At 35.5% G+C, this 22,048-nt stretch overlaps 1 protein-coding gene across 3 annotated transcripts in view; it reads right to left on the reverse strand.

Annotated features, from left to right (window-relative positions):
* The window catches only part of FIP1L1 (factor interacting with PAPOLA and CPSF1), a 40,715-nt gene that overhangs the window by 13,788 nt on the left and 4,879 nt on the right, over positions 1 to 22,048 (reverse strand). For 2 of the 3 annotated variants that reach the window (XM_021394439.1, XM_021394440.1), the window contains exons 4-10: positions 21,025 to 21,128; positions 18,882 to 18,943; positions 17,745 to 17,852; positions 16,499 to 16,629; positions 13,464 to 13,573; positions 3,880 to 3,973; positions 2,648 to 2,801 (exon numbers count right to left, since the gene is read on the reverse strand). In XM_021394439.1, coding sequence (XP_021250114.1) covers positions 2,648 to 2,801; positions 3,880 to 3,973; positions 13,464 to 13,573; positions 16,499 to 16,629; positions 17,745 to 17,852; positions 18,882 to 18,943; positions 21,025 to 21,128 — 763 coding nt within the window. Of the gene's footprint in view, positions 1 to 2,647; positions 2,802 to 3,879; positions 3,974 to 13,463; positions 13,574 to 16,150; positions 16,220 to 16,498; positions 16,630 to 17,744; positions 17,853 to 18,881; positions 18,944 to 21,024; positions 21,129 to 22,048 lie in introns of all 3 variants that reach the window. The other variant, XM_021394441.1, reaches the window with a different exon arrangement.

Here is a 22,048-nt window from a genome sequence, read left to right on the forward strand (position 1 = left end):
ACCTCACTTTTAAGGCAGCGGTAGTTCAGTTTAATTAAGGCAGTGGTAGTTTTAGTTCACTATGGCAACACCCTCTCAAACTCCATAAAACATGCTAGAGATAAAATTACTGTATCAGATTTCTGTGTAAGTGGGTTCTGAACTGAAATGTACAGAAACCAACAAGAACACTTCAAGGGGCTCTGGACCACATTTGGGATCACAATACACAAAGCAACTTCATTTGCTTAACTTCCCATACAATTTGTGTATCTTTTAGGCATCTAAACAGAAGAGCCTGAAAGCCTTCACAGAGCTTGACCACTGTGCTTATTAACCTTGCAGTTTATTTTCCCTCAAAAACTTAAGCTATGAAGGCATTCCTTGCTCTTGAACAATAAAAACATTTTGCAGGTTATAAAATCAAGAACTATTAAAACCAAGATGTTCATGCTCAGATGCCTAAAATTCAGCCTTTCAGTGAGAGCACAATTCCAACTTCCCTGAGCAAAGTAAGAAGACTTACAGAAAACAACCATTTCTTAAAGCCAAGATATTTTTTCCTGGCATAAAAATGTGGATTTAAGTGTTTAAATGTTAGGCAGTCAGCTTAAATACAGTCACTTGAGAATCCATGAAAAAGATATCCACTACCATACACAGTAAAGTTGAAGATTTTGCTTAAGCAGACGTCAGCGTCTTAAAACAACATCAGCAACAACCTAAAAATGAGGTACAGCTTTTTGCTGAGGAGAACATTGATACAGGAGAGAATATTACAGAAAATCTTTTTTAAGTTTTAAAATCAGCCATGAAAAGCTTTACAATTTTTGTTTAAATGTTGAAGTAATCATTTCAATTTAGTCATGTGAATTTTTCCACAACACTCCAGACCGTCTTCCAGAACTGTTTTTTTTTAATATAAATTTGTAAGATACTTGAATAAATTATTGGTAGTTTGAAGTATGTTCCATTTACATGTATTTCAGTAAATGAATCAGGCAATTACAGAAGCCAAAAACAATGAAAAAAAAAATCATGCACTTCAAGTAAGGGAAAATTAGCAATCTCTAACACTTCCCTCCTTCTATTAATGCAGTGAAAACATGTTTGAGGTATGAAAACTGACATGAAGCATCATCAGACAATTATTTCTTCTGAGAAATTAGAAAAAAAAAATAGAAAGACTGCAATACTGAGCCATTTCATGGGATGCAGGGACTAAACCTGAGTATCAGCCCAAAAAGTAGATTCAGCACAGATCACGTCCCTGTGACAAACTGCACGGCAGCGTCACAAAGATACACCCAGCCAAAACCTTAATATTCCTATTTGTGTCAAAAACAATCCAGATGGCATCAGTATAGAATTTTACCTAATGTACTAAAATTGCTCTCAGGATACTCTGCGCCGGCCTACTAACTCGAGGCTGGTAAATGCTTACAGAACACCCAGTAGGTTTCACTGAAGGAAAGCAATGCCACATGTGCTGTGACACACAGCAAGGTATCAAGTATGATAACGCTTGACATCATACTCCAAATTAGCTGAGCTGCGTAGTAGCCCACAACAATGCAATCCAGTCTGACCTGGAGTAAAAACTTCTTTCACCACACAAAATAAAGGCAAATTCTCTTATGCTAATGAAAAAAAATGTACGGTTAATTGGTAATCCCTGGTACAAATCTAAGTAATCAAACTTCCCAAGTTACGCAGCATAAATTTCATACTTGAGTAATTTTTTTCTAATCCCACAAATACACATCATACTTTAACTACATTCTTAAACTACAGCACATAAAACAATATTTTAACCCATTAAATTCTGTTCAACAGAAGCATCCACTTTCTCCTTTAGATTTAAATTAATCCAGCACAGCAATAAACCAAGAAAACAACAAACAGCCCGTATTTTTGCTACAGACAGTGATCTCTTAGGAGAATTTGAGAATCTTCTGTGTTAGGCAGTTTGAATTCCAGGACTCATTTCTCGAAAAAGATGTGAATCACAATAGTGAATGAATTCAGAACAAGAGACTAAACTTCAAAGCAGGATCCTTTTTCAAAGGGGCTATTAGAGGATGTTTTATATTTGGAATACTTAAATTTCTGGCAAGTAGTCTCAGTTTAATATTGGGTAAGAGCGCGTTTTTTTCCTCTCCCTTCACTGAACCTAGGAGAGATGGCAGATTCTATTTTAGGAACAACTTTGAAGATAAAGAGCTGGCAAGAGCACAATTAAAACAGAGGCCCGAAGAAACCAAATCCACAGCTCTTAATCGTTATCTTTGAATCCACTTGAAGCATGGAAGGCTGTTGACAGAGACTTTCTGAACAAGTGTATGTCATAAACCTGTCTGTAAACCAGAAGACTAAAGCCAAACTTGGTTGCTAGATCTGTAGCACACATGCGTTTATTTCACCTTTAAAAACCTTGACAGGTGAGGGGTTTCATAAGAAAAGCACACCTATGCAAAAAGCTGGATAAAAATTATCAGGTGCTACCTAGAACTGAAAGGACACACACCTTATACCTTGCAGGTGTATCTAAGGGAAGAATAGAACACGAAATTCTGAAATTCTGCACTTACACTCAAATGAGCATGGAATGCAATGTCTTTAATTCATTATCATCAGCATCAGACTCTATGTGGGACAGGATATTTACCTGGAGGAGGAATCAGAGGCGGAGCAGTACTGACAGTTGGAGGGGGTGGGAGGAAAGGAGGTGGTGGAAGGTGAGTAGGTGGAGCTCCTGGAGGGAAAAATGGAGGTGGCTTGGTAAAATTGTCTACTTCAGGATTAGATCGTTCTGAAAGAACCTGTAAAATATCAAACTGTAGTTACAATTGCTACGTAAAAAGCGTAGAAGATAGTTTTCTTCTTCTTCCAGTTACTATATCAGGAAAGTACTATGCACCTAAAGAGCCATATTCAGATAGTTTAAGTTCTACTTCAAACCCTATGTTCACCCACACTTGCCGAGTACCTCTGAGAAGATAAGAAAGGCCAACAGGGAACAACAAACATTGGATTTTAGAGAGAACATAGGCCATCTCAATATGGCCCTAACATCATCATAATTTAGATGTAAAGGGAAATAAAGGGAAATTTCCTTAAAAAACTATCAACATTAAAAGGGTGGAAAAAAAAACCCCAAGACTTTATATTACTTAAACACTGTGAGAAGCTCAGCTGAAAAACACACTGAAGTGTTTTCAATATATGTACCACAATCCATTTGCATTGTTCAAAATCAAACTAAGTGGGCATGGAATGCAGCTAGAGCAGTAAGCAAACTTGATTCTTCTCCACAGTTTAATCAGGAGAGGATATTATGTGTTCAACCTTAATGCATTCACTTCTTGCCTGAAGATAACCCAAGCCCATAAAGACTAAAATCATAAAGACAACTACTATAACTTACGGTAAAATAGTACTGCTGCTGCTGCTTTTTTTTTTTTTTTTTAAAATGTACAATCAACTATTTTCTCCTTAACAACATATTTTTAAAAGACTATTTCTTAAACTATGTATAAGAAGGATTTCACTCCCAACACAAGTCTGATTGGAATAGGAGAGGAATACATAGTTGAAGTATTTATCTTTGTCACATAGTAAACAGGCCTACTACAGACCACGTAGTCTCCTGGATTGTAGGTCTGCAATATTGCTCATTTCCTTTCAGGAAGCAGAACTTCCAAAACACTAAAATTTTTATATTTTTATATATATCAAATATTCCATATCAATATATTTCAATTGCCACAACTTTCTTCTTGAAAATAAAAGTACTTCTCTATTTCTCATTCATACAAATTGGGAGTGTTTCAATCAAAAGCCAATGCGAAAGCAAAAATGTTTTTTAGTTGAAGATAGCGTAAATCCGCAGAATAAAACCTGTATGTTGCTGTTTTCATTAGCACGTCGTCGTCCCTCTACCCTGCTGATAGTGATGGTCTGTCCAATCACATCTATTGCGCCAGATAATCGCCTGCAACACAGGAGAAACCAGAATCAACAAGTGGAACTAGAAAGAAAAGGGGAAAAAAAAAAAAAAAAAGAAATTCTGACATTCTTATGGACTTTCTTATTCTGAATGCCACAAGCTTTCTCCTGCACAAAATATAAAAGATTTTCTGAAGAACGTTAAATGTGATAAATTTGGTGAAATATGCAAGTGTGTAGAACAAAACAATGCAGCAAGGATTCTTGTAGGGTGAAAGATGATGGTCTCCGCATTCTCCTTCCATCTCCAGTAAGAAATAAATCTATACTCCTATCACCAATAAAAGAAAAATGTACAGAATAACATAGTGAGATCACCAAAAATCTTCAATTAGAAACAAATACATTAAACAGAATTTCTAAAAAAATCAGAAGTAAAATAGTTACAACTAATCATTAAAAACAAATTTTAAACTGCAGAAACCATACTGGAGGATTCCATGGAAGATCAAAGGAAGGCAAGTTAGGAAGCAGAAATAAACATAAGCCAACTCTACCACACATACTACAGATATTGCAGCACATATTGAAAACACAATCACTCGCCATCCCTCTCATTTTAGAATACAGTCCCTATACCAAAAAGGAAGTATTTGAAACTAGTGGAAACTTATTCTTAAAATAAATCTTGTTTCAAACTCAAGGGAGCGTTAGACCAGCCATTCATACTTTTCAGTTTTTCAAATGCAAAACGTCTCTCTCAAACAGTCCAAAACTACTTGCATAGCTAAACATTGTGTTCACCTTAAAGAAGCAGGCAGCAGAAGCCTTACCTCAGTCTCCCTTACAACCCAAACGGGCAATAACAAACTAAGAACATCTACTTTAGAAGTGGATAGCAATGGATTTTTGGAGAAAGAAAGGAGAAGTGGCATCAACATACATTCTCTCTGTCCTGGTTTTCTGCCAATCAAAAATTCAAAGACTATCCATACAACTTGTCCACTGTGTTTCATATCCCCTGATTAACATACATTTGCACAATCTCTTCTGAACACACTTGTAATTCTAACCTCCACTGATTATACCTGTTTCAGCCTGACAATTGTGTTTGGTGCCCTACAGTCCTTGTGTCAAAAATAATAAAATCATGAAAGAAATTTCTGTTCTCTGGCATCATAGTATTCTTGGTACTTCTGTTATAGCTCTTCCCCAGGCTGAACTAATCCACACCTCTCCTCAGACAAAAGTGACTAGCTTCCATTATTCAGTTCTCCTTCTTGCGGACTTCTACTGTAACTCTTCTGATATGACATAAACAGAACCACTGACAATACTCAGCTCCCAGAGCATCACGGCTGTATGAACTATTAGCATTACTTTTCTCATTCTGTTTCCTACTGCTAATGATGAAGATAACTACTACTGTATTTGCTTATTTTGGCTGACACTGGAAGTTGAACTGACATTTTGTGAAGTAGCAACAATTAATTCCACGATCTTTCCCAACTGATAACAGGTAATTAGAGCCCATGAATATCTATACAGATTACTAGGGTTGATTTTTCCAACCCTTTTTCCCCTCTACTATTTTTCCTCACATATCTATGATTCCTTACAAATTAACAATTTTCTCAAATAAAAGCTAAATTGACTTTGAATCACCCACACTGGTGGAAAAAAAGACAGCAGCTGATTCTGCTGAAAAGGACCGCAGAAATTTCCTTAAAACATACCTGTTGTCCACCGTGAAAAAAATATTCTTATTAAAATATAATTACATAAATAGATGCATGTAACATTGCAGTTCTATAACAGTATGAATTCTTTAATAGGTTAGAATGACTCTTCTCTCCTTTTGTTCCACAACAGTTTTGTGTCAAAGTAGACTGCTTAGTCCCCACTGAACTGACTGTAGTATTCTTGTTCCACAGGTAATGGTGTAAGCAAATATAAGAGCACTAAGATGATACTATTTCTTTTTCCATTCATTAGACCCCATTAGGTCACAGATGAGGGGACAACATGAATGATGAAATCTATTATTCATTCTGTAAATGACTCTGTAGCCTTGAATAAAATATTCTTTACCCTGGAAGAGATCTACCTTTGGTGTCTAATTTCTTCAGACTATCTCACGCTTGAATGACATATAGTGTTCTTTACTTATAACCCCTGAGAAAATTTGTTAAAGGAGGCAGCACATGGGAATTGGAAATATGATTGAGAACTGGCCTTTGGGCTCAAACTGGCAGGGAAGAACAGAAGCATGAGAGACAAAGAAGAAAAAAGGATTAACAGCATCAGTATGTCAGGAAATCTGCAGGCATAAAATTACAGATTCTAAACTGGACCCTCCTGTCTGGATGGTTATATATGAAAGGCCATATCATCATAGAATCTTAGAATCATCATAGAATCATAGAATGGCCTGGGTTGAAAAGGACCTCAAAGATCAATATAGAATCTTTCAGTTAGTTTTAATTTGAAGAAGTGCATCTGCTTTAAGAGAAAGAAAAAAAAAATACCTAGAATTTAAGATTTTAATGACAGAGTTCACAATCCCTGGTGAGTTATTTCAGTGCACACTGGCGTTACAATGTGTGAATTTTAAATGCAGATGTATTCACTTAACAAACCAGTTTATCTATTAAGTGTACATTTGTTAGATTGAAGCTGCTCCTACTGCATGTATATAATCACAGTCAGCTAAGAGAGGTATTTGTAAGCCCCAAAGAGCATCTAAGATCTTCGCAACACAGCTGTTCACTGGATTTTTTATTTTTCTATTTATTAACCTTTCAAAGCAGAATAAAAACGCTAAACTGACAGTAAAGATATGATGGCATTCCATGGGGTACAAGCACTAACATTTAAAGCATAAGCAAGTCTGTCAAGAACTTCAATAAATCAGCCATGTTGAAACATACTGAAATAAAGCAGCATTCTAAGTGCCAGATCAGAAAATTGCATGACAAAGATCTAAATGTCATCTATTGTAACTAAAACCCGGTATCTGTGACAACGTGTAATTATTTTGAAAACAGGAAGAATCCAGCATGTTTGCAGCCCCAGTCAATCAAAATCCAGAAGTGTAGCTTTACAGATCTACCTCTTATGCAGACAGAACAAAACCTCTCTTTTGTAGCCCACAGTTAATTTTTAAAAGAGGTTAAAAAGCAGGATTCACTTAAGCCAGCTCCATTAGGAAATGAGATATAAAGTTACACAGCTACAAGCAGAGAGAAACAAAAGTACGTTTATGTCACACCTACAAAGAACATCATGATAAAACTGACAGTGTTTACCAACAGCAAAATACATGAGATGTAAGGAAGGCTGGGAAAAGCTTTGAAAGAATTTGAGAAGAGAAACATAAAAGAAAAATAATTCTAGCGTCTTTTGGAAAAGAAGTTTGGGATTTATTTTTTCTTTTATTATTATTATCTAGTGGAATACTAAACATTAATGCAAATAGCTGGGAGAACTACTGAAAATTGGGATTACATTTTCCCACTCGTGCCACACTGACAGCTTTAACACCAATTGCCCAAAAACCTACACTCCAAGGCATCTGAAAAAGACAAAGGAGACACTGGAACACAAAGGATCAACTAGACCTCCCAGAGATAATCTGAAGACGATCCTTGGCAGACTGCATGCTGAAGATGAACCAAATGCCCTTGCCCCAGTTCTCTGCAGTATTTAAGGTTTACAGCTTCCTCCTGGATTTCACTGCAAGCTTATTAGGCACAGTAGTTCGGAGGAACAAAAAAAGTGCCAAATGGTACAAAAGTCTGACCACACATTTGCAAAATAAAGTGAAATACGCTATACAGCAGCCCCTCAGAAGATAATATAAATGACAAGGTGTTTTTTTTTGTTATAACATCCCACTCCCAAAAAACAGCCTTCTGTTTTTTTTCATCCTAGATTTTGAAATAATCAACACCTGCTTTCCCAGTCCTCCCCATCAGTCTTGCATAGTATTCCAGCATGGCTATACTATGTTTGGATTGTATGTTGCTATTAATAACTAAATTGCAAACACGGGTACTACAAAACAATTGCTAATCCAATCATGTTTAATTACAAGAAAATTAAAGAAAGAACACGTGAAATTTTGTAGAACAAGACAACTTGGTTTCAGTCTTCACAATGGCAGTTCATTTGCTTTCAAAGTTTTAAGACACCTCCATGACTGATACCTTCTCTAATTATCTAAAATCTTACCCATGAAAACTTCAATTTTATGTAACTTTAGTCCCTTTTGTATACTAGATGACTCTATTCTAAAGCGGGAAGTCTCATCTCAGGGGACCCGCTGCTTGGCCCACTCCACTGTTTTACAGAGCTTCCATTTGTAAGCGATGTACTTAAAGCCAAGGCTCTTCCTGTCTTGTATTATTTGCACACTGTCAGCAACTGTTGGAATCAAGGCTGAAAACACACACCTAGGACACTCATTCAAGGGTACTGGGCATTAATCTAATATGTGCATCAACACCAATACTATAGTATTAAGTTTTGCTTATGAAGCAGCCCAAGTACAACACCGCACTCTCAAAGGAAGCAAATCTAGACTATCGTCAGTTGGTTGCTGGACATCAGTTTAATGAAACGAGCAAGGCTTTCACTTAATTTTTCTAGAGTCTGATGAGCATGCCTAAACTCTACTTAATACTACTGGTGTTTTACAATTTTTATTATATGTATATGTATTATGATACCCACGGTTCTTTCCAGCAGCCAAAAGATTTTACTTCTTTAACGAGGAATGAGTTGCAGTCTTAATTTCAAGTTGACAAATTCTCTATTTCCAATACTGCAATGCTATTTCATTAAATACTCCATTAGCAGAGCCTGAAATCCAATGAAAGAAGGTATATATTTGTTTGCAAAGGGAGCAGCAGATGACTGGCAGGATTCTATGACACCTCTATCAAAAACTTCATCTTCACCAAGGTAAAAGAGACATCTGAAGCATCCAGCATGTAACAGTTGAGCAGCTTTTTAAGAGGGCCAAATCTGAAGCCTTGGATCTTGACTAAGTCATAGCAAGCTCGTACATGCGGAAAATTTCAAAGACCCCCTCAACCAATCATTATCAGGCTTAATGATAAGAAGTTAAGCAGTTCCTGGCTCAGTGTTGCATGTAAGAAAAACAATGGACTTGGTTCTTTCCTTTTCCCCTTATACAATCTGGGCACCTGCGATACAGATGCAATCCCAGTGAACACACTCAAACATAAAAAGGCAATCCACACGTGTGGGAAGCACATGAGCCCACAGCAGAGTTCACACAAAGTACAGCTTAAAAGGAACGTTCCAGTCACTCAGTGAGTGATTTCGCACTAAGTTCCAAACAATTATTTATGAGCTATTCATATATGAATAATACCCTCCATGGAGATTTAATTCATAAAGCCATCTCAAACTCAGATGGCAAGCAGAGGTTTTACACAGCAAAAAGAAATGGAAAAAAAAAGGACAAAACTTTAAAAGTACATAATTTCAGAAATCACTTCTTATCTCTATCACACATAACATACATAGTGAATTTCTGAATTATTACTTTTCAGAATTCAGAAGTGGTCTAATGGATCTACTGGATGCCACTTTTATTCACTAGACCACAGAATTAAGATTCATACTATACTTCACAAATCTGTATTTAGAGTGTTCCTGTGTTCCTTCTTATCCTATTCATGCTTTTTATCATCTTCCTCCTCTTGAGAATATTCTCAATTTTTCTGAGCTCACTTACTGCTGATGGACATAATTAAGATGCAACAAATTTCATAGAAAAGGTCAGATATTGATTTTATATACAGGGCATTTCTTCAAAATAACTCACAAATTTTCATCACTTAAATCTTGCAGAGACAGCTCATGAAACAAATGAAACTCATATTTTTTTCAGTGTAATGACATCACGAATCTATTTTATAGAAAAATTCTGTGTGGAGAAAGGCCCAAGCACATAGAATGCTGAGGAATAGCCCACCACATTGACAGACTAATTTTTCTCAAAGTAAAATCCATCTACATGCAAAGAACTCTTCAATAATAACAAAAAAAAAAAAAAAAGAATAAATGGAAGTTAAACAAGTGGGAGTTTCTGATAGAACAGTTAGGTGATAGAGAGCTATTCTAGGGATTACTGGGTTGGTAGAACACTGGTTTTCACATCCAAATAAAAATTCTTCTACGAAAACTTCCACTTTTTCTTCTGCTACTAAATAAATACTATCTTGCAAACCTTGAAAAAAAAAAATGATGTAAGGAAAAGGACTGCTACAAAATGGCACAGAAATGTTAGGACAGTTCTGAAATATGTCAAATTCTCTCCATGATCTACAAAACTTCATAGTCAGAAGAGATTCCTTCAGTTTTCAACCTTGATTGTAACTACACATAAAATGAATCTTAATTAACTACTTCTAGTGAACAAACATTCTGTTCTATACCACTCAGTTACAAGCATTCGATGTGCATTTACTAAACGACTTCCATTACATTCTAAGTCCTCCTTCAGGGTTACATGACACCTTAAGCTATTCAACAGCCCCAAATACCAACAAATCATGACAAGAGATGCAGGTTTAATTTCTAAACAGCTAATAGCTCAGATTAAGATGGTGATGGACTATTTATAAATTCAAGGAAAACTTCTCAGATGTTCACATATGCAAAAGCACTTAATTTTTCTTTGAAACGTTTAGAATGTGATTTGCGTGAAGTTGTACCTTTTATTAGCTGATAAACAATTATTCTATTTTACAAACAGCAGCTTCTGTACTGGTAACGAGTAATATTCCTGATTGACCTTGGAGAATTTTTTGGGGGGTGGGAGCTCAATTTAAACCACTATCACATCTACTACACCCAAAAAAAAAAAAAAAAAGCCCCACAAAATTTTAATGTTTGCTTACAAATGAACAAAAAAGCAAAACCCAGTATTTGTCCTCTGATTTCCCACTGAAGGGAGGTATGAGCTGCAATATCTACACATAAAATAATCCATGAAGTGATGCTGCAGCCCTGACTAGTAAAAAGGGAATTAAAATGCTAAGTAAGGATCATGCCCTGATTCATTTTTTTCTTGCTTTAATTTGGGTGACTTGACCCTCCTATTTTACTCCCGACACTTTCTGATACCTGAACTGGCTTTTCTGGAGGCAGTGCTTGTCTGTGACTGACAAGAGGTACTGTTTCTGGTGAGATAAATTGTCTAGGTCTTTCTCTTCCTGCATCTCTCTCTCATCTGCTCTTTGTATTCCTTTTCTCATTCCCAGCTCCTTCCCAATTCCCACACCAATGTGACCGTATCCAGTCACACCAGTTTTCCCTCTTTCACCAAATACATCAACTAATGCTAGAAGCTGAGACATTTTACTGCTACATGAAAAACGCTTCTGGCAATTTCATAGCAATTTACTATTGCAAATGCTTTATGGCATAAAAGCAATTATTTTAAATTATCACAGAGCTGAATTGTTGAAAATACCCCGTCTATCAAAAATAAACTCTTCATTGAAGAAAAAAATAATCCAATCCCACAGAACACCATCTGGTTGTAAAGAAACCAGTAATACAATTTTTTATAGAGAATAGTAACTGTATTCTGGAGAAGTAACTAAAGTGGAAGTATATTATCCATATAGTCAAGACGTACAAACAAGACTGAGCTAGTTTTAGACTTCAGAGCAGATCGTGTTCTTTCAAAATCTCTCCCGACTAGATGGTAGAAATACCTTCTCTACACAAGAATATATTTAAAGCCAACGTATCCAAAGGAGCAGATATTAAAAAACATAGAAATTATTCAGCATTGCCATTGTAACAGCTTATAGGGACAGTACTCAGGATAAACATATGCAAAATTGTCTAACCACTGGAATGCACAAGTGATGCAATTGAAAAAAATTATTTTGTTTCTTCCTGAGCTACGTAACAGTCTAAATTCATTTTACTGGCTTCCCACTATTAAAAGATATATAGGTTTCCCAACCTTTGCTAAGAAACTAAATTCCTGGGGAAAAAAAACCAGGCAAGTCTGACATTTCTGAGGAAAAATCTGATTAACAACCTATGTACTAAGTTGGAATCTCTAAAAAATAAAGAAGACTGTCACTTAATCTTGGAACTGCTAACTTGAGGCAGAAAAAGAAAAAAAAGATGAAAGGTGTCGTATAAAGACATCTATAATAAGATATATTTATGCTAGCTAGATTTTACAACAAAGATTTTATTTATGAAGTCTATACAGTGCAGATGTACGACCTTTAAGTTGAACTAAACTATACTATCCCAGTCATAAACTACTTTCCAAAACGTTTAGAGACTCTTTGTCCACTATTGAGATGTGTAAGGAATTGAAATCCTGTAAGATCTGAACTAGTTACAGGTTCTGAATCATTGACTCGCGAACAGTACCTTACCTTCAATTCTGAGAAATCTGTTACAAGAACTCCACAATTTGGAAAACTGAGTAAGATCATTAGAGCCAGTACAAAGTTTGAAAGACTTATACTATTTCTCAGAGAAAAACTGATAAAAAGATCTAAAACCTATTAAAAACAGCGCTATATAACCTAATATGTCAGAAAAGAATTCAGGCTACTTAAGGAAATATTCCAGGAGCGAAAAAAAACACTACAGACAAAATCATCAAGTATGACTTCCCCCTCAGCCCCAAGAAAAACATATTGAGGTGTTAAATGGAATCCCAAAGAATGGAATGAGTGTCTGAGTTAAGTCAAGATACTTGTGGATGCAGCACTAAAAGTAACTCAGTAGATACTAATCTTTAACTGTTGCTGATGAAAGCATACAAACTGCTCTGCTTCCCTCACCAATGATTTAATTCACACAAAAACAAAACTCCCAAATGAGATCAGTTCATAACTAAAGCACATGCATGGATTCATTCTCAGCCAAGTGCCAGGTATCAAACAGCCGTAGCTTTCAACTAAGGACAAAATTTACTAAGGCCTGAGGCTGGAGAAGACACTCTAGTAAGGAAATTATTCTCCCATTTCAAAGAAAAGGTAGTAAAATATTCAAATATGAAGAGCCTAAAGCTACCTCAAAGGAAAGAGACTGGGTTACAGGAAACCTTCCAGTTTTTGAAGTCATTGTTGCCCAATTCAGTTTTGGTTAACTGAAAAGACGTGTTAGCTAATACTCACCTAAAAACATTAGCCAGAGACATTTTGTTGGCTAATCTAATTCTACACACAAAACATAGTGACAACACATCAACACCTGGATTTTTACATCGCTCCTGTTGCTTGGTCCTGCTGATTTTTTTTCCCATACCTTCTACTTTCTCTTTTCTGAAGCAACAAGAAGGCAACAGAGAATTGTTGCATAAAGGTGATGTAAAGCAGAAAGTGATTAGGATCATTCTTCCTATCACTTTAACCTATTGCAGAAAAATGTTCTTTTTCTACAAAAATAATGAACTTGAAACGTACAGAGGTAACAGTACAAAAAGTTATTGGGTCTTGAGTTACAACTGTCTAACTGACCTGTTTGTTGGAATTCCTGATTTGAATAAGGCAGGAGGAGATGTGAAATCAGCTTTGGTCGACTGCACTGCCAACTCTTTCTCCAGATTTCCAGTTCTGCCCTGCTGTACCTTCAAAATAACATTTTATCATTAGTTTAACCACAGAAGTATAGTAACCCCAACAGTCACAACACAGCACATAACCAACACAAAAATAGTCCAACTTCAATCCGCTTTAAAAAGAACAATCACCACTGCACAGCTAATGAAATTCTACATTCCATAAGGGCTTATTACTTAAGCACTGTATTTAAGATACATAAGAAGGCAAGTGCCGGAGAGTAATTTCTTAGAAAAATAGTTTTAGTATTTATTTTCAAAGTATTTGCTCTGGACATGACCAACAGACTCAACTGATTTTCTTGAAGAGTTTCCTGTACAAACAGAATAACATCTGAATTTTTAGATATACGAAATGATTTAAAGAAACAAACAACTTCATGATCATAATAACAGAAATATCTTACACATTTGTCACCCAACAATAAACTACAAGACAAGAAAGTGAATCTGTTGTGCGTCTTCTTTACTGAATGCAAGATCTAGCAACTACTTAATTTCCAAATCATACCAGAACAGTCACCTGATACTACAGAATATGCAAACTTTTAGAAGATTTAACACTGGTTTGATTTAAATACTTCAAAAGTATACTGCTGTTTTTTGGTTTTTCTTTTTTGTTTTTGTTTTTTACAAAACTTGAGAGTAAAATTCCAGAGACACACTATCAAAGATCTGCAAGAACTCTGGTGCAAGTACTTCAAGTACTCTATGACTTCAGCAGCACATTAAACGTGAAAGAAAAACCTACAGCAGTTAGTATTCAAGACAAACTTACACAGTCTAAACTTTAAACAATATTCCCACTGTACCAGCCACATAGCTGCAACACTCCTCTGAGTTGTTGTTCCTTTTTTTTTCCTTTTAACAAAGTGCCATTCCAAGTAGGAATACAGAAAAATAAAACTGTTTTGAAGCAACTAGCCAAAAGTGCACTAATCATTAAGACAGCTCAAACTTCAATATTTTGAAGATAAAAGGAACAGTCTTAACAACACAGAAAAAATCCGAAAACCATAAAAGCAATTTCCCTTTATTTAACTTGTATGTTTAGGTATCAGGGACTTAGGTAAGTAACAGTTTCACAAAAAGAAAAAACCAACAACAATATATGCCAATTACTACACGGAGGTCTAGCTAGTTCATTCATGGTATAACATCATTTAGGTTCTGTTCTCACAGCTTTTGTATCCAAGTGAAATAGCTGAAATAGCAAGCTTTGGAAGAACCTCATTTCTCATCATAGACATCACTGTTCCAAATCCAGAAAAATGCACATTAAGTATTTAAGATTCCTTAAAAATAGAATTAACTGTAGTATCTACAAGTATGAAAACCTTATAATACCAAACAGAATATGTTGTGTTTAAGTACTTATCTGAAAAATCTATGACTTGTACTAATTAATAATTTGAAAACATAGGAGACTGTCTTATCAGCTACAGAAGATTCACCCAAACATACAACGGAAACTAAATTGAGACTTTGTATTTCAGAAGGGCTGACAAAATTATTAACAAAACTATTTAATAATTATATTATGCACATTCCTTGTAAAATTCATGACAAACTCTCTTTCTTCAACTCTTACAGCTCAATTATTATCCATACTGTTTGATCACTGGACCTCCAGAAACTCCAGAGAGATAGAAAAAGGGTGAGTTTTGGTTTGAAATACTTAGCCCTCTTCTTTCAGGGCAACAGTTCAAAAGTGTTTGAGAGTATTATCAGTCATCAGCTACAACAGCAAACCATAACTCCCACTGTCCAGCATTTCCACCATTCCATAGCACTATAATTCTGACAAATGAGGAAGGCAAGCAGCCCCGGGAGCTTCTGATCTGTTCTTGCTAAGATAATGTTAAAACGACTGGAAACCTGAAGTAGTCAACGAGGGGAAATAAACGATACCAAAAAATACCTGTCTGCAATTACGTTTCTGTTACAGGAGTACACAGACTAAAGCAACAAACATTTCCAAGGCAGTTTAATGACAGTTCAAGAACAAAACTATCCACACACTGAAAATAAACAAAATAAATAACATCTGTACTTCAGCGTCAAACAGAAGACTAATGTACAAAACAGGAACCTTCCTAATGGAAAGCTGATCTCCATAAATTGATTTATTACTATCTCATTCAAAAAGGACAACAAGAAAATACGAAAGATTGTGCTTGTCACATCTGAGTTACCATAGATAGGAGTTAGAAAACAAAAATAAAAGCTGCAAGGCTACAGAAAAAATAAATATGCCATAATTGACAAAAGCACCTCAGCACATTGTACAAAATTTTTTATCTGCATAAACAAATGCACTACAACTGAAAATACATCAGTGCATAAAGAAAAACTGGAAATCTGTTAGTGTACCAGGCCACTAACTCACATGCTTGCAGCAAGATGACGAACAAAGCAACACTTTTTAATCAGCACTTTGTGACATAGGCAGAAAGTCACGGATGTAAGATGACAGTTTGAAATAACGGCTCAGTCTTTTCCAGTTGTTCTTCTATCAGTCTGTGTTGGCATAAGTAGCAATACTCAACATAAATGAGCAACCAACAGAAGTTTACTAAAATTCACCTTAAAAAGATGGTATCTGCCATCGAGAATCTCTGCACTTGATGTTACTTCCATAGCATTGTCTTCAGCCTAAGTTAAATAACACATTGCCCATTAAGATACCACGCAACTTTTAACTCATGGGCCACATTCTGAGACAGTACAGATGCAATCTAGCTCTAACTAGGCTGTGACACTATCCACGCAAATCACCAGAAAAGCAACACAAGAACATTCTAGGTATAGGAGTGGGCACTCAGGTGCAAACTTCTCAACAAATCCATTGACTGGGCAAAACAAGCTTAGGACACACAAGCAGCTTTACGGGGATAAAAGCGTGTAGAATACCACAAAAGTTGTAGTAATTACCGTAATTTTATTTGTGGCTGAGGTAACTGGTAAAATTTCAAGACCCATACGTATTCTCTTTTGTTTTTCACAGTACGCTTTCCATGTATCTTCATTGAACCCATAGTTGAAATAATCAGATAGATCAGCCCCTATAAAAAGAAAAGCGTAAGTTTTTAGGACACTGCAAAATTCACATTTTCTTTTTCCTCACTGAACATTTATCTCTATTTACAGCATCAGAATGGATTAGGTGTTGATCCAAAGCCACACTTTGGAAATGTACAAAGTCCTGCATCTGAAAAAGGCAGAGAACATGCATGGCTAAGATTATAAGACCATTAACACTGATACAGAAAGAGTATCTTGCCCAGCATGCTGCCTCAAGGATCAAGAATAGATATCTGCAGAATATCATGTCATAATCCCTGTATTTTTATAATAGGATAAACATTAAGATCTATAGTTTTGCTGTATGTTCAAGGAAGAATTACTCTCTGCTGCACACTTTGCTTTGACTCTGTTTCACCAACTCCTAGTTTAACTTGATGCCATTAAGTACTTCTATTGTAAGAGAGACTGGGTACACTCAAATGTTCAAACACCAGAATATTACCGATATCTCTTTTTTCCATTTTTTAAATGCTGTTTGCACTGCCAAAGCAGTATACAAACACTCAAATAAATCGCCAATAAAAAAAAAAAAACACCATGAAACTGTCAGTATTAGATGAGTCTGACCAAATCACTTGAACCATGCACACAGGAGACACTCAGAAAGCCCATGTGGTACTGGCATCTTCAAGGCTTAAAAAAGTCTGCACGAACATAAAGAAGCACAAGCAATTACGTTTCACTGCTCTTCCTCCTTGAACCTGATAGAAATATTTTCCTTTCTGCTGTGCCTTCTATAATGCGGTACAGACCAAGGGCAGTAACCTCCACAGACACAGATTTCCAAGGAGATTTCAGGATATACATTATTATTGGGTTTTTTTGTTTGTTTTTGCTTTTTTTTTTTTTTTTTTTAAGAGCAGTGTCTTTCTGCTGACATATGTGTGGGATGCAGACTAAGAAATAGGGCACACCCACACACTCTGTGGTACAACAGAAAGGCAACAAGTAACTTATCCGCTTTTTTAAGTCATACTGTACAGTACCTTCTAGCTATTAGAGTAGAAAAATGTCTACATGCAGTAAATAGGAATTACTATTAAAATAACCTTCTAAATATCTACGTATTAATTAATGTAAATGAAAACATTACCTGGTTTTCTCCAGGGTTTATCTTCAAAAGAATCTAGATCTACTTCCAGAAGTGGTACACCATTAATACTTCCTGGTGCATCTAAATCCACCCCTTTAACTTTTACACCTGCGAAGAAAAGTTAGACAAATTGAGCTTTGTGTCTCCGCTAAGAAGAGTTTTAATAGTTGTAACACATTTAAAATAAAAAAAAAATAAAAAACAGATTTATTCCAATCAAGAACTATTGGAAAATTCATCCAAAACAACTATATGCTTTTAGGACCTCCAATGTCCCTTATGCATCAAAATCACCTTCCATGTAAAGCTATATGGACAACAATATTTCAAAAAGAAAACATGAATGAAACAGATGACTATTCAAACAACCTATTAATAATCCATTCAAAATGAGTTTTAAGCACAGATAGACTGACTGACAATTAGAAGTGATCATATACTCCCCACCTTGAAATCAACTTTTGCATACTCCTATGAACACATTTCACAACTTAACTTTATGAATTAATGAATTCTTTTTTTTTTTTTTACAGTACCCGGAATACCTGTAACTCTCTTTGTCATTCCTTTTCCAAGTAGCATATTGAAACCAGACAGTTTATAAATGGACAATAAAAAAGGCATCACGACATTCTTCTGTATGTCAGTTTTGATAGCTTAATAACACTTATGCCATTAATCACTGATGATACTCAAATTAAATTTTCAGGAGACAATGACTACAGAATTATTTTCATATAACTACATATACCTTAAATGGTGGCAGCATACGCCCTGAGAACCCTACTGTTTAAGACTGCTTGATTAAAACTAATAAAAAAAGAATTAAAATCGTTTACTCTGCAAATATCACTACTCAAGACAGAAAGTGGTATGTATATGGACCAAGGTTTAGACACAACCACTTGAGGAAAAGAATAAATAAAATAAAAATAAACAAACAAAATAAAAATAAATTGAACAATTTAAGAACACTAGCAATTTTACATTTTTCTAATTAACTGTCTTTAGACTGGAACTTTTTGCAAGAATTCTCTAACTGAAAATACAGACTAAAGAAGCATACACAAACACATGCTATGCACTGTTATGGAAGATTTTGTAATTTTAATAAAACTACTGAGTATGCTTTCTTACCGGAAGATCCATAAACTCGTCCTCCCGTCTTAATATTAAGGTTCACAGGTGCTGCTCCATAACTTAAAGAAATTAACAAAACTGAATTAGACAGAGAAAACTCTAAAACAGAAGAAAACACAAAACAACAGTTAGCTAGATCCAGAAACAAACTGGACCCAGGCTCAATCGCCATCCTGAATCTCTAGCTTTCCAAGCTTCACAACTGTGAAAATAGAGAGATCAGCCTAGGAGCAAGAGAGAGTACCTTTCTATGCTCAGTAGCAACTCCTCCAACTAATAAACAGTTGTGAAGCAAGTTCCAGTCACTCTTCCTGAGTTGAAAGGTTAAAGACCTTAATAGAAAGAAAAATGAACAGGACCAGAAGGAGAGAAAAAGGAAAAACGAAATTCATTTAGGGATACAGAAGACACTCTGGGGATTATGGCAGAAGCAAAATAAAAGAAAGAGGATTTAGGCATATCCTTTTGCTGCTTTTATTATTATTCCATTTAATCTGTACAGAAGTGGAAAATACAAGCATTTCTTTGAAATGACTGAAAGGCTGTTTCAGTGTGGTTTTAGCAATTACCTACCCTTGTGACTGACAGAAAAATACATGTAATTTCATTTTCTAAAATACTTGAGAGTTTTGATCACGAAAATGTACTCAGACATTTAGACAATGAATTGATTTAACAGTTCTAGGAACTACGATACTGTTCATTTGGAATAGTAAGAGCTAGCTTTCACTAACACTTGAGTGCAAAGCAGTTTATCCTCATAGGTGGTATCAACCTATAAACATACTGAAAATAACATAGAAGTAGAAGACAGTGCATAACTTAAAGTACTGCTTCCATGCCATTTCTTAATACAAGTTCATGCAGCACAGTACAAAACTGACACAAAGCATTTATCCTTATCTCCCATGCCGTATTTGTGCATGACTTTCTCAAATCTTTTTTTTTCTTCTCTCTCCAAAATAGCGATTGACTACTGTAAGAAAAATAGTTTAAACCTATGAAGGAATAATGCTATAATGAAGTTAAAATGAACAATAATGCTGAGCTTGGTTTAGAAGATTGCCCTTCCGTGAACTTTCCATCCAATTTGCCCAGAAGTGATTTTACACAGAACAGTTATTTCAATATAAAACTTTCTACTCTAATTAGGTTTAGGAGCATTTGCTTATTGTTTTTGTATAAGTTATTGAAAACAGACAAAGTACTAAAAGAACTGCTATTTTTGACATTACTTTGATTTGCATAGTTACTTTAGGGTATGAACTACTGAAAGTTTAAAAATATTTTGTTTAAAAAATGAACCAATTCTAAAGTTAAGGATATAATAACATATGTGAGTCAGACCTACTTGCATACCTATTGGAATTCTAACAACAACAACAAAAAAAGACACCCTAAAAACTTTTAATGAGCATAAGAACGTTAGGATTGCCAAGACAAGCATACAACTTCCCTCAGAAAACTTCCATGTAACACTATTTCATTATTCTGGGTAAAATTATTACTTTTCAAAAGCATTCAATGAAAAACAAACTCTTCATGAGCAGAAAAAGAGGAACATGAGGCAACAGCAGTTGCAAGAAAAAGTTATTGTATGGTACAAATCCCTAATCTGTGATCATGAGAAATCATCTCCAGAGACTGGACGCTGCATCCTAAAGTACATTAAAATCTTTTTTGAGAGCATCAGTAGGAATTGAAAGTACCGAGTTCTTATTTGAAGTGTTTCCATGACAAATAAGACCCAGGACAAATGTTTCTAATGTTCTCTGTGCTTACCACTCTATCGTTCACAACAAAAATAGAAATGTCACAAACATGAGCCTAAAAATGCTATGTAATATAGCTGTTCCATAACATAGAACAACTCCCTAGTTCACAAACATTCAGTACAATTATTTCTCAAAATCTCAAAAAAAAAAAACCCTCATAAAGTGGCTCTTCCTTTATGATATTTCATAGATCTCACTTTTTTTTTTCCAAGTTATTGTATCACTACAAATGTTTTATTAAATAAATGAAAACTAATTGAGGCTACCTATGCATACAATTTGATATCGACAGGTATTAAAGCTGGAATTCACAACTAAATATAATCTTGAAAGTTTCTCACAGTTAGTATTTCCAAATTACTTACCTAAACTGTGGAGCTCCTGTTTTAATATCCCCTATGGTGACTTGAACATCATCTTCATCATCATCGCTATCACTATCACTGTCATCCTCAGCCTCAGTCACCTTCTACAAAAGAAAACGTCACAATCTACAGTGAAAAAATAATCCAGACAGAAGTATCCATTCTGGATATCTTTAACAGAAGAAAATTCTGTTTCCCAGATGTCAGAATTGAGTAGCAAGAACAGAAAAGTTACGCTCTTCTGTTTCAATGCTACCAACACTGGAATAATACTGGAAATACCTGGATCAAAATAGAGAAGTATTTTAATACTAAGCTTCTGTCTCTGAAACGTGACATTTCCTAAACAAGCATAAAACAGTTTCCACTATCTATTATTTTCTTCCCCCCCCCCCCCCCCATCTCATACACACCAGTTCTACTGCTATCACTCAGGAAAGAACCTAAAGATACATGACACTAGCTTCTTGCCTCTCTCTTATATACCCAGAGCAACTCAAAACACTTTTTCAGTCATAGAAGAGCACTGCTCTTCAGATGAAGTTATTCAATTCATAACACTATTAAACTTTAAATAAATCAAATACTTGAGACTTTTAATTGAACAGGCTGAAAAAAAAAAACAAAAACAAAAAAACAGCTACAAGAGCACACTGCATGCTGTTCTGTCCCATGGCTTTCAAGCTTGCTGGTAAATAAAAGCAGTCATAACAGATCATACCAATAATTCATCTAGCCCCGAGTTATGGATGTGTGTTTCTGTTTCAGATTAGAAGGGACTGTGAGAACTCAATTCCTACTTAGTTACCATACTTGACTTTGCTAACTTCCATCCTACCCTGTGTACGCCTCCCTCCCAGGCTGAGAAGCCCTTGCAGACTAAGCCATTTGTTACTGGAAGCTACCTGGATTGCTCTTGCTGTGCTTCTCTCAACTTTCTTCAGCGAAAGTAAAGCCTTTGAGGTGTCAGGGGAACAGAACTGCACATGGAATTTGGGGTCTAATAGAAACAAACTGATGGTAG

Source organism: Numida meleagris, chromosome 4, assembly GCF_002078875.1.
Source record: "Numida meleagris isolate 19003 breed g44 Domestic line chromosome 4, NumMel1.0, whole genome shotgun sequence".
Classification (NCBI taxonomy): Eukaryota; Metazoa; Chordata; class Aves; order Galliformes; family Numididae; genus Numida; species Numida meleagris.